A 17,700-nucleotide genomic window follows, 5' to 3' on the forward strand; every position below is an offset into this window, starting at 1 on the left:
AAGCTGTGTAATTTCAACTGTATACCACTCTGGAAAAGGTAAATCTATAGGCAGTAAAAAGATCAGGAGTTCCCAGAGGTTCAGGGTACAGGGGGATAAATGGTTGGAGCTCAGGGAATTTTTAATGTGCCAAAGCTATTTTGTAAGATACTGTAGTAGTAAACATGAGACATTATGCATTTATCAAAATGCATAATGTACATTTATGCACATTATGCATAATGTACTGTACAAAATAAGAGTTATCTCTCATGTAAATCATGGGTGTTAATTATTAGTGGTGTATCAGTATTGGATTATCAATTGTAACAAGCATATGATCTAATACAAGATGGTAATAATAGGGAAACTATACTGGTGGAAGCAAGTATTTATGAACTGTCTGTAGTTTCTGCACAATTTCTCTGAACTCCTAAATTGCTCTAAAAAAACAAAGTCTATTAAAATGTTTAAAAAGATGTTCAAAGTCTCAACACAGCAAACTGCAAAACATTATTTAGAGAATTTTAAAGAACTAAATAAATGGAACTATATTCCAGGTTTATAGATTAGAAGACTCAATATTTTAAAGAACATATTTCTTGAAAATTAATCTATGTATTTAATGCAGTCAGTATCAAAATTTTAGCAATAATTTTTCTAAAAATTGACAAGATAATTCTAAAATTTATATAGAAATGCATAGGGCCAAAGTAGGAAATACAGTCTTGACAAAGAAGACTAAAATTGAAAGGTAAAGTACCTGGTATCAGGTATTATTATAAAAATACAATAATAAAAGCAGTTTGCTACTGGCACAATGATAGATAAATAAACTTAAATGTATTGAAGACAAAGAAGAAAACATGTAACAACAGTAAAAAAAATATTCTTTTCAAAATAATTCTATTCATGTGCATATTATAAAATAATAGGCCTCTTAGAAAATGCTATAGGAAAATATGTTCCTGTCTTTGGATTAGATATTTTTCAAACAGGATACAATTGACACTAACTATAAATGCAAATGTTTTAAAACTGGATTTAATATTCAGAATTATATCCATTAAAATACACCATTCAGATATTTAAAAAGCAAATGACACTCACCACTGCAACAAAAAGAGTAAAATACTTAGGAATAAACCTACCTAAGGAGGTAAAAGACCTGTACTCAGAAAACTATAAGACACTGATGAAAGAAATCAAAGATGACACAAACAGATGGAGAAATATGCTATGTTTGTGGATTGGAAGAATCAATATTGTGAAAATGATTATACTACTCAAAGCGATCTACAGATTCAATGCAATCCCTATCAAATTACCAATGGCAGTTTTTACAGAACTAGAACAAAAAATCTTAAAATTTGTATGGAGACACAAAAAACCCCGAATAGCAATCTTGAGGGGAAAAAATGGAGCTGGAGGAATCAGACTCCCTGACTTCAGACTATACTACAAAGCTACAGTAATCAAGACAATATGGTACTGGCACAAAAACGGAAACATAGATCAGTGGAACAGGATAGAAAGCCCAGGGATAAACCCATGCACCTATGGTCAACTAATCTATGACAAAGGAGGCAAAGATATACAATGGAGAAAAGACAGTCTCTTCAGTAAGTGGTGCTGGGAAGACCGGGTAGCTACATGTAAAAGAATGAAATTAGAACACTCCCTAGCACCATACACAAAAATAAACTCAAAATGGATTAAAGACCGGACACTATAAAACTCTTAGAGGAAAACATAGGGAGAACACTCTTTGACATAAATCACAGCAAGATCTTTTTTGACCCACCTCCTAGAGTAATGGAAATGAAAACAAAAATAAGCAAATGGGACCTAATGAAACTTAAAAGCTTTTGCACAGCAAAGGAAACTATAAGCAAGATGAAAAGACAGCCCTCAGAATGGGAGAAGATATTTACAAATGAATCAACAGACAAAGGATTAATCTCCAAAATATATAAACAGCTCATGCAGCTCAATATTAAAAAATCAAACAACCCAATCAAACAATAGGCAGAAGACCTGAATAGACATCTCTCCAAAGAAGACACAGATGGCCAAGAGGCACATGAGAAGCTGCTCAACATCACTAATTATTAGAGAAATGCAAATCAAAACTACAATGAGGTATCATCTCACACCGGTTAGACTGGGCATCATCAGAAAATCTACAAACAACTGCTGGAGAGGGTGTGGAGAAAAGGGAACCCTCTTGCACTGTTGGTGGGAACGTAAATTGATACAGCCACTATGGAGAACAGTATGGAGGTTTCTTAAAAAGCAAAAAGTAGAATTGCCATATGACCCAGCAGTCCCACTACTGGGCATATACCCAGAGAAAACCATAATTCAAAAACACACATGCACCCCAGTGTTCATTGCAGCACTATTTACAATAGCCAGGTCACAGAAGCAACCTAGATGCCCATTGACAGACGAATGGATAAAGAAGATGTACATAAATACAGTGGAATATCACTCAGCCATCAAAAGGAATGAAATTGGGTCATTTGTAGAGATGTGGATGGATCTAGAGACTGTCATACAGAGTGAAGTAAGTCAGAAAGAGGAAAACAAATATCGTATATTAACGTTAATATGTGGAATCTAGAAAAATGGTGCAGATGAACCTATTTGCAAGGCAGAAATAGAGACACAGATGTAGAGAACAAACGTATGGACACCAAGGGGGGAAAGTGGGGGAGATGAAGGGATGAATTGGGAGATTGGGATTGACTAATATGTATAAAATAGATAACTAATAAAAAAAAAAAGAATTGGCTGTTCATCCACAATTCCACAAAGTAGAAACTTAGCAGGTCGTCTATGAAAGAGCTGCAGTAAAGGTTAATTAGCACAAAGGGAATTATTCTTTGTTGCTGTGGAGTTAAACTTCAGCCTTAAATTCCTGGTTTGTTAAAATAGTTTCAGTACTTAATTTTCAGGGCCATGGTTGATCAATATGTTCCCTTATAAACTGAGTTTTAGCTAGCCAGTCCCAATGCTGTAAAGAAAACATTAAAAATAAATCATTTCAACCCTTAAGAGAAAAAAAAAAAGCAAATGACAGAGTAGGTTTGCAGCACAAATAACCAACAGAAAGCTTTCAACCAGATATTTAAAGAATTTCTAACATAGAAATAAGAAATAAATTGAAAACCCAATAGAAAAATGGTCAAAATCTTAAACATGTACTTCACCAAAGAAGATATCTAAAGGACTAATAAACACTTGAAAATTATAGTCCTATTAGTAATCTAGAAAATTGGAGTTAAATTCATGAGGATACTATGACATACCATCATTGAGCATAAATCAGAAAGAATGACAGAATCAAGTCATGGTAATGTTGTAGAGCAACTATTACAGAACTTTCAGAAACTGCTGGTGGTAGTATAAACTGATATATGCACATACTGGAAAACTGTTATTTATACTCCTTATTGGGAACTCCAATAAGATTGATGGCTGACTTTTCATCAGAAACTATGGCGACCAAAAGGCAATAGGATGGCCTATTCAAAATGCAAAAGAAAAATAACTGTCAACCCCAAATTTTATATCCACCTAAATTATCTCTCAAAAATAAAGGTGAAGTAAAGAGATTTTAAAACAAATAAAAAATTGAGAAAATTCATTGCTAGCAGATTCACTTTATGACAAATACAAAGGAAAGTTCTTCAGGCTGAAAGCAAGTGACCTCAGACAGTAATTTGAATCCCATAAAAAAGAGACTGGGTAAAAGTAATTCTGTAATTACAAAAGATAGTATAAATACATATATGTAAAGAAATAAAGCAATAATTAAACAATAATTAAATAATGTTAAGTTTTAAAAATGACTATATTTATAGCTTATAGGTTATTATATTACGTATAACAACAGTACAAAAATGTGGAGGAGGGAATGATGCTATATGAGGGTAGCATTTCTATACCTCACTGGAATTACTGGAATTTACTTAGTATAATTCTGATGTAGATTCTTTTTTCATTGTGAAAAAATTGACCTATAACATTGTGTATTTAACATCTACAATGTGTTGATTTGATACATTTGTATATTGCAACATGATGACCACCCTAGTGTTAGCTAATGCCTCCATCATGTCAGATATTTATCATTTCTTTTTTGTGGTAAGAACATTGCCTAGTCTCTTCTAAAATTGACTGTGGTGATGGTCATACAACTCTGTGAATATATCTTTAAAAACATTGAAATGAACACTTTAAATGGGCAAATTGTATAATACGTTACATATGTTTTAAAGCTAGCTCAATGAATGCCAAAAAGAATAGGATAAAAAAGGATTTGAAAAGTGGGAGGGTATGATAAGGGAGAAAACTGTGACTTTTACTAGATTATACATTTCTCCAGCACATACTTTTTAATTGCTAGTACTTAACCTAACCTTCCTGCAGATGCTGTTCTCATTGCCTCTTGCTTATTTAAGTATTCTTTGCTTCCTTAATTCAAATGAGCAAGTCCTTCTTACATATACCAGTTGGAGAAAGAACTAGAGAAGCTAAAATATAACTGCTAATATTCCCCAGTTTTGTTTTGCTATAGATCTTATTACTTTCACAAAATGTTGCTACTTAAGTATTGAAAATTTGTTCTGCCTAATCTGACACACCTGTTTCATTTTGGTAATGGTGCTGCAGCAGGTAACCACCTCTACACAGATAGCACATCCTTTAATACTTACTGACTCATCCATTTCTCTGAAAAAAGACTTCCATCTGGGTATCTTAGTCATGACAGGTTTCTAACTTCAGGTACACGCTCTGCTAGAAACAAATTCACCACAAAATTTTAGACCCAATAGTTGATCATTTCTAATTATTCCTTTTCAGTATAAACTCTCCTTTAATAATGTTCATGTATTTTTCTTGTAATTGGACCTAATTGCAGTTACTAAATCAAGCGAAAATTTTAAATGACATAGGAACTCAAATGGTAAGAGACCCAGTCTCAATCCAGGTACTTCTACAAATTTAACCATTTCTTCCTCCCAAGCTACAAGGTCTACATGCTAAAAGGACCTGGGAGAGCACGTTTTTTCAGTCTATAAAACATTCTGTTATTCTTTTCCATCACTGATGCCTACTTTGTTTACACTTAAGTAACATAAAAAGAGCATTAAAATATTCCTGGATGAGTCCAAGTATTTCTGCTCCATGTAAATTTCCATGGAGACCCTAGTTTGCAACATGATCTGAGGAAAAAACTGTTATATTCCACATCACTGGGTATATATCCCTACAGTATGATTATGAGTTTAATGTACATTTAAGAGTTATATTATTATCATAACTCTCCCAGATATTTTAATTTAGCATAAGAGATAGCATTGTATGGAAAAAGCACTGGTTAAAGAATTATAAGTTGGAAGGTTGTACATCAAGTTTGTCATTATCTGGATACACAATCTTGGTCAAGTCATTAACATCTCTAAGCCTCAATATATGGAGGCTTAGTGATTGCTAACGGCCATTCCAATTCTAAGGTTTAATGATTCTGCAACCCATATAATCCATTATAATGCATATTTATTAATAACAAGGCTAATTAAGATAGTACCGCACATGGGGCTTCCTTGGTGGCACAGTGGTTAAGAATCCACCCGCCAGTGCAGAGGACACGGGTTCAAGCCCTGGTCCAGGAAGATCCCACATGCCACAGAGCAACTAAGCCCGTGCGCCACAACTACTGAGCCTGCGCTCCAGAGCCCATGAGCCACAACTGCTGAGCCCATGTGCCACAACTACTGAAGCCCGCACACCTAGAACCCATGCTCCACAACAAGAGAAGCCACCACAATGAGAAGGCTGTGCACTGCAACGAAGAGTAGCCCCCGCTTGCCACAACTAGAGAAAGTCCACGCACAACAACGAAGACCCAACACAGCCAAAAATAAATTAATTAATTAAATTTAAAAATATATATATATATATATATATAAAAGATAGTACCGCACATGAACACAGAGACACACACACACTCATGTGTTAGGGTTACTTTAGAAAGTGTTTTGATATCTGTTTATTTCTACAGAAATTGATCTAGAACACTTGAAAGATACTGTTGGAAGACGTTTATTAATGGCAGAAATGAAGATACAACCAAAGAGTGTCCCTCGTAAGTCTAATCCTTCCAAGTCTAATCTTTATGGTTTATTTACCTTCTTTGGAGTTTAAGTATGAATTTTTTAATGATAAGAGTACTTGTATATTATTATTATATAGGTAAAGTCTTCGTGATTACCCTCATAATTAATTGTACTATGGTATTTACTAGAACTTTAAAAGTTAGCTAGACATTATGATTTTTAGAAATGATCCATTTAAAAATTAAACCATAAAATTAAATGCTATAGTGGCCTTAGAATATACTTGATGCAAGTATGTTCAGTTCTGTTCTAATCTTTTACTATTACTGGCTTAGATAGAAGGAAAAGGAGAAAGGTTTCCTGACGAATGTGATAATAACAAGGGGAATTTAACAGATAGTTAATTCATTGGTTACCATTTCTCTCTACTTGATGGAAATATCAGGTATATTATCCTAACTCATCTGTGGTAGAGTCGTTAGTTGTGTTACGTAGTTCAGAGATTGTACTACAACCTTTACTCTTGTAACAGGGATAGACACACTGCCCTTGACTTCTGGTATGACACCAAAAGAGGCAGACAATTTAACAGAGAGTAACAGAAAGAGACAGAGACAGCACTCCTAAAATCACTGTTATCCAAGGCTTTTTCCCTTGGGGAGCAACAGTTGTGCTTTCAAACTGCAAAGGGAAATGACTTCAGTAAAACATTTTAGCCAAATAACTAAAAATATAAACAAGAAAACAATAATAATATGCCCTGTAAGAGGAAGAAGTCAGTATGCAGAGATGCTATATTATATATCTAAAATATTCAGTTTTCAGCATAAAATTATGGGTCATGTAAAGAAACAGTAAAATGTGACATATAACAAGGAAAAAGACATGCAACAAAAACTGCTTGTGAGAATCCTAGATATTGGACTTAAAGAACAAAACTAAAAAGCAGTTATTATAAATATGTTCAAAGAACTAAATGTAAACATTATTTAGAAGGAAAGGAAGGTCTGATAGTGTTTCATCAAATAGGGAATATATACAAAGAGAAATACATTATTTTGAAAAGGAACACATGTAAATCCAGGAGTTGAAAGTACAATAACTGAAATTTTTTAAATCCAATAGGGGGTGTTCAGTATTTTTACACTGTCAGAAGAAAGAATCAGCAAATTTAAAGTATGGAAATATAGCATGGACAGCAGAGGCATTAAAGAGCAGAAAATATCATTTTAAATAATGACAGAAAAGAAAACCAGATATTATAAATAAAATGGTTAAAATAATAAACACTATACATACATGCTTTGTCTTCTCCTCTCAGTTTCTCTGTATGGCACAAAATTATGTAAATAAATAATTTAACAAACAATTGTAATAAATGAATTTATGTTTATATGTTTCATATATAAAAATGGGAAAAATTATAAGAATTAAGTTATAAAGAGAACTATATATGTAGAATATGAAAATAACATTTCTAAATCTTCCTGGAATTTAATCTGTTTAGTATAAGTAGAAGTAGATTCTAAAATTGACTATGGTGATTTTTACACAGTTCTATGACTATACTGATAAGCATAGAATGGACATTTAAAATGGGTCAATTGTATAGCATGTTACATGTTTTTTAAAAAATAGTTCAGCGAACTCCAAGCAGGGTAGGATTTTTTAAAAGACTTAAAAGCAATAGGAAAATGTTGTGAAGGAGGAAAATTGTGGCTCTTAATAGATTAGGTTTCTCCACCCCATATCATTTGTTATGCTCCTAGTTTTTAATTCAGTCTGCCCTCAAGGGCTGTTCTCACTGCCTCCCTGCTCACCTAAGGATCCTTTGCTTTCTCAAACCAAATGAATCAGTTCTTCTAATTATATCTGTTTGAGAAAGACCAGAGGGCTAAAGTTTGTCTGCTGATGTTCTCCAGTTATCTGTTGCTATAGCAGAATTTACTTTCACAAATGCCATAACTTAATTACTAAAACCTTGTTCTGCCCAATCCACGTGTCTTTGATTTTAGTAGTGACACCCCATATGGTCTTTACCTCTGTTTAGATTGCAGTGGTGATAAATTTGTGTTGCCTCAGTGATAGAACATATTTGAAATATTCATGGACTCAGCCATTTCTCCAAAGGAAGACTTCCAATCTATAAATTCTGGATATGACAGATTCCAACTTCACTTACATGCTGTGTTAGAACCAATTTTTGCCCACACAAAACTTTACGCAACAGGTGACACAGAGTCACCAATTCTCATTATTCCTTTTGCAATATAAAATTCTTTTAAATAAATTGTTTTCTGATATTGGACCTAGATCATCATTTCTGAATCCAACAGAAAGTAAAAACCATGTAAAAACTCAAATGGAAAGGGGTACAATATCAGTGCTCACATTCCTGCAAATTACCCATTTCCTCCTCCACAGGGGAGAAAAGGTCTACATGCTAAGAGAACCTCAGAGGGTGCTTTATCTCTGCCCACAAATTACTTGTTTTTCTTTTCCATCAATGATGCCTACTTGACAAACAGTTACATAACCTTAAAAAAAGGGAACTAAAGTATTCCTGGACAAGTCAAAGAATTTCTGCCTCACAGTAAAATTCTGTGACTGTGATGCCCATTGTTTTCAATTTAACCTGGGAAAAAATGTCATGTCTGGCCTCACCAGGTATATCTTTATGATACAAATATGCTTTTAATGTAGAGAAGAAAGTTATATTTATTAAAATAAACTCTCTAGGATGACTTAAATTTGCAAAAGACTTTGTATTTTATGGATAAAACCCTAGTTAAGGAATTATGAGGTATCAGTTTATGGATCAGTTTTGTCGTTACCTAGATTTGTAGCCTTGGTCAAATCACTAACCATTTCTAGGCCTCAATATAATGAGGCTTGTATGATTGCTAACGGCCCTTCTAACTCTAAGGTCCTGTGAGCCTACAGTCCAGGCATTTCATTATAATTGTTGTCCTATAATTTTAAAATGCTAATTAAAGGAGTACTATACACAAACACACACACAAACACATGTTAATATATACCTTACAACAGTGTTTTGAAACTGTTTATTTCTATAGACACTGATACAGAGAGCTTTCCAGATGCTATTGGAAGAGGTATAATAAAGGGTGAAATCAAGACACAATCCAAGAGTCATCCTGGTAAGAACAAGAATATTTCAAGTCTATTTCTGCTTTACTTATCTTCTCTGGAGTTTATTTAAGTTTGGATCTAAATGACTATAGTACCTATATGCTATTATTATAGAATGAAAGGTTATCACTAATTCCATCCTATTATTATTGGAACTCTTGCAGTTACTAAAAATGGATAATTAGTTACATAGTGTAAGTTTTAAAACCCATTCATTTAAAACTTATCCATAAAAATTCAGTGCTGTAGTAAGCTTAGAATATGCTTGCCGGAAGCATTTCAAATGCTGCTCTACTCACTTTCTTTTTCAGGCTAGAAAGATAGTTGCTTTGTATTTGCAAATACATGAATGGGATTTAAATGGGATTTTATGAATGGGATTATGAATGGGATTATGAATAGGATTAAAAGAGAGATTTCATTGCTTAATAATTCCCTCTATATAATTGAAATACTAGGCACATTATCAGCATCTCAGGTGAAGGAGAGATGTTTAGTTTTGTTATGTAGTCTGTAGTTTACACTACTGCCCCTTGTCTTGGTGTTACAGTGTTTGACACACTGCTTCTTGATCTTTGGGGTGATATTAAAGGAGGCAGAGAGCTTAATAGAAAAGGGAAAGAGACAGTCAACAGGAAAAACAAGTGTCATCCAAAGGTGACTGTTTGCATGCCCAAGTCTGTGCCCCCAGAGGAGCAACATTAGAAGATTCACACTGCAGAGAAGGAGACTTCTCTACAGTAGAATATATTCCAGCCAAGTCACTAAATAAATAATCAGGCAAACAGCAACAGCAAGCCTCCAAACGGGAGGGGAACTCAGTATCCAGATTTCCTACAAGATATTGTCTAGAATGCCCAGTATAGACCCCCCAAAAATATGACACATGCAAAGAAACAGTAAAGTGTGAATCATATACTAGGAACTTCAGGAAGGGTAGGCCTAAAGAATAATTTAAGCAGTGGGAGGGTATTGTGAGGAGGGAAATTGTGATTCTTACTAGATTGCAGATTTCTCTAGCACATACTCCCTTTTCCCTCATCCTTAATTCTATCTGCTATCAAATGCTCTTCTTAATGCTTCCTTGCTTATATAAGCATCTTTACATGCTTCTTTCAACTGGGCCTGTCATTCTTAACCTATACCCGTTGGAGAAAAACCAGAGAGCCTCAATTATATCGACTTAGTTGGATCTTTAACACTTACTTCTGGTCTCAGCCATTACAACAAAGTAAGATCCACCTTATGGTGTCAGGTTCAGGATAGGTTTCCAACCTCTGGTACATGCTCTTCTGTAACTAGCTTTCATTCACAAAACACTGGGCACATAATTTGACCCAAGTCAGCAATCCTCCTTAACCCCTTTTTCAATATGAATTTTTCTTTAATAACTTTAATGTATTAAAACAAAATAGATGAATGTTATTCCTCTCCTTTGACCTAGTTAGTATTTTCTAAATCCCGCCAAATGTCCAAATCACATAAAAACTCAAATGGAATGGGATGCAGTCCCAGTGCTGGTACTGCTGCAGATTTACCCATTTCCCCCTCCCCAGCTACAAGGTGTACATAGTAAGAGGACCTGATAGGCAGGTTTTCTTAGACCACAGAATATCTTGTTACTCTTCTACATCTTTGATGTCTACTTGATTTACATAGCCTTAAAAATGGCATTAAACATTCTTGAGAGAGTCAAAGAATTTCTGCCTTGTAGTAACTTTCCGTGATGCGGGACCATGGTTTGTCTCTTGACCAGTGGGGAAAAAATGCCACGTTCCACTCATAGGTATATCCTTACAGTATGAGTGTCCTCTTAGTGTAATCTTGGCAGTTATATCATTTACTTGAACTCCCCAAGATGATTAAAGTTTGTATGGGACAGTGCATTGTGTATGAAAAGCACTGGTTAAGGAATTATGGGGCATCAGCTTGTACTCAGTTTTGCATTATCTTGGTGTGTGTTCTCAATCAAATCACAAAACATCTCTAAGCTTCAATATCATGAGGCTTATATGATTGCTAAGAGCCCTTCAAATTCTAATGTTTTATGATTGTGCAATGCAGACATTATATTATTTCTCTTCGATAATACAAGTACTAATTAAGTTAGTACTACACACAGGCATAAAGACACACATACATGTGTGTTAATGGTTACCTTACAATGTGTTTTGAAATTTGTTTTCTATCTATAGAGACTGGTATAGAACGCATGAGAGATACTGTTGGAAGAGAAAAAGCAGTTGGTGAAATCAAGACACATCATCAGAGTCACCCTGGTAAGAAAAAGAATTTTCCAAGTCTAATATTTATGGTTTATGTCTTCTCTGGGATTTAATTAACTATGAATCATTAATGATAACAGTAACTGTATGTTAGTATTAATGGGCAGTAATCTTCATGAATTTCCTCTTATAATTAGTTAAACTCTAGTATTTACTATCAATGGAAATTTAACTGGATATTTTTTAGTTGTAATCTCATCCATTTGGAAAGTAATCCATATAATCCAATACTCTAATAACCTTAGAATATGCTTGGTTTAAGTATTTATAGCTGCGATTCTACTCACTTTCTTGCTGGCTTAGAAAGGAATATTGCTTTGATATTGAAAAAGCAAAAAAGCTAGTTGATGAGTGGTATAAGAAGAGGAATATAACAGTTATTTCACTGATTACCAATTTCCTCTACATAATTAAGTTGGCGTGTAAATTTATATCTCTACTAGAGTGGAGTTCTCTAGCTGAGTTTTATTATTCACAGATTAGTGCTTTAGTCCTGGAGTAACAGGGTTTGATACATTTCTCTTTGTTGCAAGAAATACTGTCGTTATGAACTTTTTACAGAATTGATGCTGAAAGCTAGCATTGGAAAGTAACTGAATCCTCAGATATAAGCACCAAAATATGTGTTTTCACTGAAATTTAAGGCAAGATTTCTGAAACTTTGCTTTTGAATGCTTTTTTTTTTTGCTTTTGAATGCTTTTTTTTAATTATATTCTCGCTTTTATTCCTGTAAAAAAGTAGTGTTATAAATGAATCAAATAAATATTACTTGCTCCAACAGCTTTTTTTTTTATTTTAACTTTTTTGGGGGGTTTATTTAGTTATTTAGTTATTATTTATGGCTGTGTTGGGTCTTCGTTTCTGTGCGAGGGCTTTCTCTAGTTGCAGCAAGTGGGGGCCACTCTTCATCGCGGTGCGCGGGCCTCTCATTATCGCGGCCTCTCTTGTTGCGGAGCACAGGCTCCAGACGCGCAGGCTCAGTAATTGTGGGTCACGGGCCTAGTTGCTCCGCGGCATGTGGGATCTTCGCAGACCAGGGCTCGAACCCGCGTCCCCTGCATTGGCAGGCAGACTCTCAACCACTGCGCCACCAGGGAAGCCCCACTCCAACAGCTTTTAACTGGGGAAAAGCTGGTGGTGTAAAAATGAAATTGTTGGAACCAAGCAGTTAAATTTGGTGTATTACGATAAGCCATTTTTCCATGTCTTTAATTTCCAGAGTATTTTTGGTTAGGTTCTTTCAATTAATTTTTGCTTCAATGTTGCTTATTAATAGGAGTCCTTGTCAGTTTTGAATAACAGCCTTAGACACAGCAATAAAGTGCTTTGATTTACATCCGTTCAATTCTGGGACGAAGTGGGAGAGTGGCATGGACTTTTATATACTACCAAATGTAAAATAGATCGCTAGTGGGAAGCAGCCGCATAGCACAGGGAGATCAGCTTGGTGCTTTGTGACCACCTAGAGGGGTAGGATAGGGAGGGTGGGAGGGAGACACAACAGGGAGGAAATATGGGGATATATGTGTATGTATAGCTGATTCACTTTGTTATGAAGCAGAAACTAACACACCATTGTAAAGCAATTATACTCCAATAAAGATGTTTAAAAATAAAATAAAATACAAAAAAAGTCATGCCTTTTAACAATAAAATTATTTTATATTTATTAATGGTAAATTTATAATTAAACACTAAATAAAATTTGAAAGACAGAAACTGCTATGAGGAAAGGAGTTTAAATGAATGTACTGATCAAATACAAAAATGAAAAAGTGTTTTGTCCCACCTCACCAGGTACATCCCTCCCATATGAATGTGTTTTTAATATACACAGGAGAGTTATATTTATTACGAAAAACTCTCTAGGATGACTTAAATTTGCGAAAGACTTTGTATTTTATGGAAAAAGTCCTAGTTAAGGAACTATGAGGCCTCAGTTTATGAGTCAGTTTTGTCGTTACCTGGATATATGGTCTTGGTAAAATCACTAAGCATTTCTAAGCCTCAATATAATGAGGTTTATACAACTGCTAATGGCTCTTCCAATTCTAAGGTATTATGTCTGCAGTCCAGACATTTCATTATAATGCTTCTTCTATAATAAAAAGATCTAATTAAAGGATACACACATTCTACACACACACAAACATACACATGTTAATATTTAGCTTACAAAAGTATTTTGAAACTGTTTATTTCTATAGAGACTGATACAGAACGCTTCCCAAATGTTGTTGGAAGAAGTATTATGAAGGGTGAATTCAAGACACAACCCAAGAGTCGTCTTGGTAAGAACAAGAATATTTCACGTCTATTTCCTGTTTTTTATCTTCTCTGAAGTTTATTTAACTTTGGATCTTTAGTGACTACAGTACCTATATGCTATTATTACAGGATAAAACGTCTTCACAAATTCCCTCCTATAATTACTGGAATTCTAGCAGTTGCTATCCATGGAGAATTAGCTGCATATTTTTAATTTTAGAATTCATTCAATTAAAAAATTGATCCATAAAAATTGAACGATACAGTGAGCTTGGAACATGCTTGATGGAAACATTTCAAGTGCTGTTCTACTCACTTTCTTTTTCAGGCTAGAAGTATAGTTGCTTTGTATTTGCAAATGCAGAAAGGCTATTTTATGAATAGGATTAAAAGAGGGATTTAGCAGATAGTTATTTCATTGGTTACTAATTCCCTCTATATAATTAAAATATCAGACACATTTTCAATATCTCATGTGAAGTAGACACCTTTAGTTCTGTTATATAGTTTATAGTTCACACTATTGCCCCTTGTGTTGGCATAACAGTGTTTAACACACTTCTTCTCGATTGGTGTCATACCACAGGAGGCAGAGAGCTTAACAGAAAAATAAGGGAAAGAGACAGTCAACAGAATCCTTTTTAAAATAACTGTCATTGAAAATGGTACAGTAATAACCCTGAGCTCACCTTAGCTCATGGGCATAGCAAAATTACAACTATTTACAGAACAACCATTGATGTAAAAGACTGGAACCTACCAAGAAAGGTCTTCTAGAACTAAGGATATAAAAAAGGGGCCACAGCAAGGCAGGTAGTAGGGGTAGAGTCACAGTATAGTCAGGTCCCTGGCTTGGGCAACTCATGAATGGGAGAATAATTACAGTTGCAGAGATTCTCCCCAACGAGTAAGGGGTCTGAGCCCCACATCAGTCTGCCCAGTCTGGAGGTTCTGCAACAAGAAGATGAGTCCCCAGAACATTTGACTTTGAAGGCCAGTGGGGCTTGCTTTTAGGAGTTCCAGAGGGCTCTGTGAAATAGAGGCTTCACTCTCCAAGGGCACACACGACATCTCACATGCTTCAGGACCCAGCATAGAAGCAGTAATTTAAAGGATTTGGGGTCAAACCTACCTGCTAATCTTGAAGAGTCTCCCTAGGGACATAGACACTGACAGTAGCCATTCTTGAGAGCTCGTTCTACCACTGGTGCTGCAGCACCATTTTGGAATCCACCCCACCAACAACAACCAACCTGTAGGCACCAGTACTGGGAAGCCTCAGGCCAAGCAACTAACTGGGCAGTGACACAGCCCAACCCATCAGAAGAGAGACTGCTTTAAGACTTTCTGAGCCCAAAGCCACCCCTGGACACATACCTGCACACCAGAGGGTCTAGGACCTGGCACCACACACCAGTGTGCAGGCAGTAGACCCAGGACCCCCAGGGCCCTGCAGCCAGAGACCCAGGTCCACCCACCAGTGGGCAGGCACCAGCCCCAGAATCACTGACTCCACCCACCAATAAGCTTGCTCTAGCTTCAGGACCAGCTTCTCCAACTAGCGGAGGGACACCAGCCCCAAGGCAATGACATCTCTGCTATAGCTTCACCCACCAGTGGGTGGACACCAGATGCAGGAAAATGCATCCCTGCAGCCTGCAGACTCAGCCCACCCACCAGAAGGCCAGAACCATCTCTGAGATTGGCTGAGCCATGCCCCACCTGCTGACAAGGCAACACAAGCTTTGGGACCCATGGACCCCACAGTCAACTGTGTAAGGAACCAGACCCACCCACCAGCAGTCCATTGCCATCTCTGGAAGCCCTCAGCCCTGCAGCCAGACCCCAGGACCTGTCACTGCCTGCCTTTGGGCTGGCACTGTCCCTTGGATCTGGCTTCATCCATTGGTGGGCTGGCCCCAGCCTCAGGATCTCCTAGACCTGACTCCATCCACCAGTGATACAGAACTAACCCGGGGCTCCCCAGGGTTCTACAGCCAGCCACCTTGTGACCCAACCCTGCCAACCAGTGGCCGGCAGCCTCCACACAGGAAGGTCCTGGCAAACAACCAGACTGGGGGCCAACCAAGCCAACCAGGCCACCCATAGCCGTCAGCTTGCCACAACAGAAGGACCCGCACAGCACATATAGGGGCACTCCTAGAGGATATAGCTCTGATGACGAGAGAGCAGTGTATTGCTGGGATTCATAGGAAGTCTCTTGCAAAAGGCCTCTTCTCCAAGGTTGGGAAATGTAACCAACCTCCCAGATACATAGAAATATAAACATTAAGTTAGACAAAATGAATCGACAGAGGAAAATGGTCCAAATGAAGGAATAAGATACAACCCCAGAAGAAGAGCTAAGTGAAGTAGAGATAGACAACTACCCAACAACGAATTCAGGGTGATGATCCCAAACAACTTGGGAGAAGAATGGATGGACAGAGTGAGAAATTAGAAGTCTTTAACAAGGAGTTGGAAAATATAAAGAACCACTAAACAGAGATGAAGAATACAATAACTGAAATGAAAAATACACTAGGAGGAATCAGCAGTAGACTAAATGGTACAGAGGAACAGATCAGTGGGCTGGAAGACAGAGTAGTGGAAATCACTGATGCTTAGCAGAAAAAAAGAATGGAAAGAAATGAAGACTGTTAAAGAGACTTCTGGGACAACATCAAGCATATTAACATTCACATTAGAGGGGTCCCAGAAGAAGAAGAGAGAAAAAAGTTGACAGAGAACATATTTAGACATAATAGCTGAAAATGTCCCTAACTAGGGAGATGAAAAAATCCCAGTCCAGAAAGAACAGAGTCCCAATCCAAAGAGGAACACACCAAGACACATTGTAATTTAAAACGCAAAAATTAAAGCTAAAGAGAGAATATTAAAAGCAGCAAGGGAAAAGCAACAAGTTACATACAAGGGAACACCCATAAGGCTATCAGCTGACTTTTCAGCAGAAACTTTGCAGGCAGAAGGCAGTGGCAAGATATATTTAAACTGATGAAAAGGAAGAACCTAGAACCAAGAATACTCTATCCAGCAAAGCTCTCATTCACATTTCATGGAGAGATCAAAAGCTTAACAGGCAAGCAAAAGCTGAAAGAGTTCCACACCACCAAGCCAGGTTTACCAGAAATGTTAAAGGGACATCTCTAAGCAAAAAAGAAAAGGCCACAACTATAAACATGAAAATTATGAAAGGAAAAGCTCATCAGTAAAAGCAATATATAGTAAAAGTAGAAAATCAACCATATGCAAAGCTCATAGGAAGGATTAAAGACAAAAATGGTAAAGTCATCTATAACCACGATAAGAAGTTAACAGATACACAAAATAATTAGATGTAAATTATGTCAAAAATAGTAATCATGAGGGGAGGAGAGTACAAATGAAGCATAGTTAAAATGTGTTTGAAATTAAGAGATCGAACTTCAGATAGATAGATAGATATCTGTATATAAACCTCATGGTAACCACAACCAAAAATTCTGTAATAGATACACAAAGAAGAGAAAGTAATCCAAACATAACACTAAAGATAGTCATCAAATCACAAAAGAACAAAAGAAGAAGGGAACAAAAAGACCTAGAAAAACAACCCAAAAACTATTAACAAAACTACTATTAACTATTCTTATGGCAATAAGAACACACATATCAATAATTACATTTAAATGAGCTAAATGCTCCAATCAAAAGACATGGAGTTGCTGAATGAATACAAAACCAAGACCTTTATATATGCTACCTAAAAGAGACTCACTTCTGATCTAAAGACACAGACTGAAAGTGAAGAGATTGAAAAAGTCATTCCAGGCAAATGGAAATCAAAAGAAAGCCCAGGTAGCAATAATTATATCAGACAAAATAG

The 17,700-nt window shown here is 36.2% G+C and overlaps 1 protein-coding gene across 1 annotated transcript in view; it reads left to right on the forward strand.

The window, feature by feature from the left end:
* The window catches only part of CCDC7 (coiled-coil domain containing 7), a 327,643-nt gene that overhangs the window by 244,544 nt on the left and 65,399 nt on the right, over positions 1-17,700 (forward strand). The window contains exons 31-34 of the mRNA XM_057544500.1: positions 6,053-6,136; positions 9,185-9,268; positions 11,456-11,539; positions 13,754-13,837. Of these exons, the coding sequence (XP_057400483.1) occupies positions 6,053-6,136; positions 9,185-9,268; positions 11,456-11,539; positions 13,754-13,837 (336 nt within the window). The remainder of the gene's footprint in view (positions 1-6,052; positions 6,137-9,184; positions 9,269-11,455; positions 11,540-13,753; positions 13,838-17,700) is intronic.

This window comes from Balaenoptera acutorostrata, chromosome 3 (assembly GCF_949987535.1).
Source record: "Balaenoptera acutorostrata chromosome 3, mBalAcu1.1, whole genome shotgun sequence".
NCBI lineage: Eukaryota > Metazoa > Chordata > Mammalia > Artiodactyla > Balaenopteridae > Balaenoptera > Balaenoptera acutorostrata.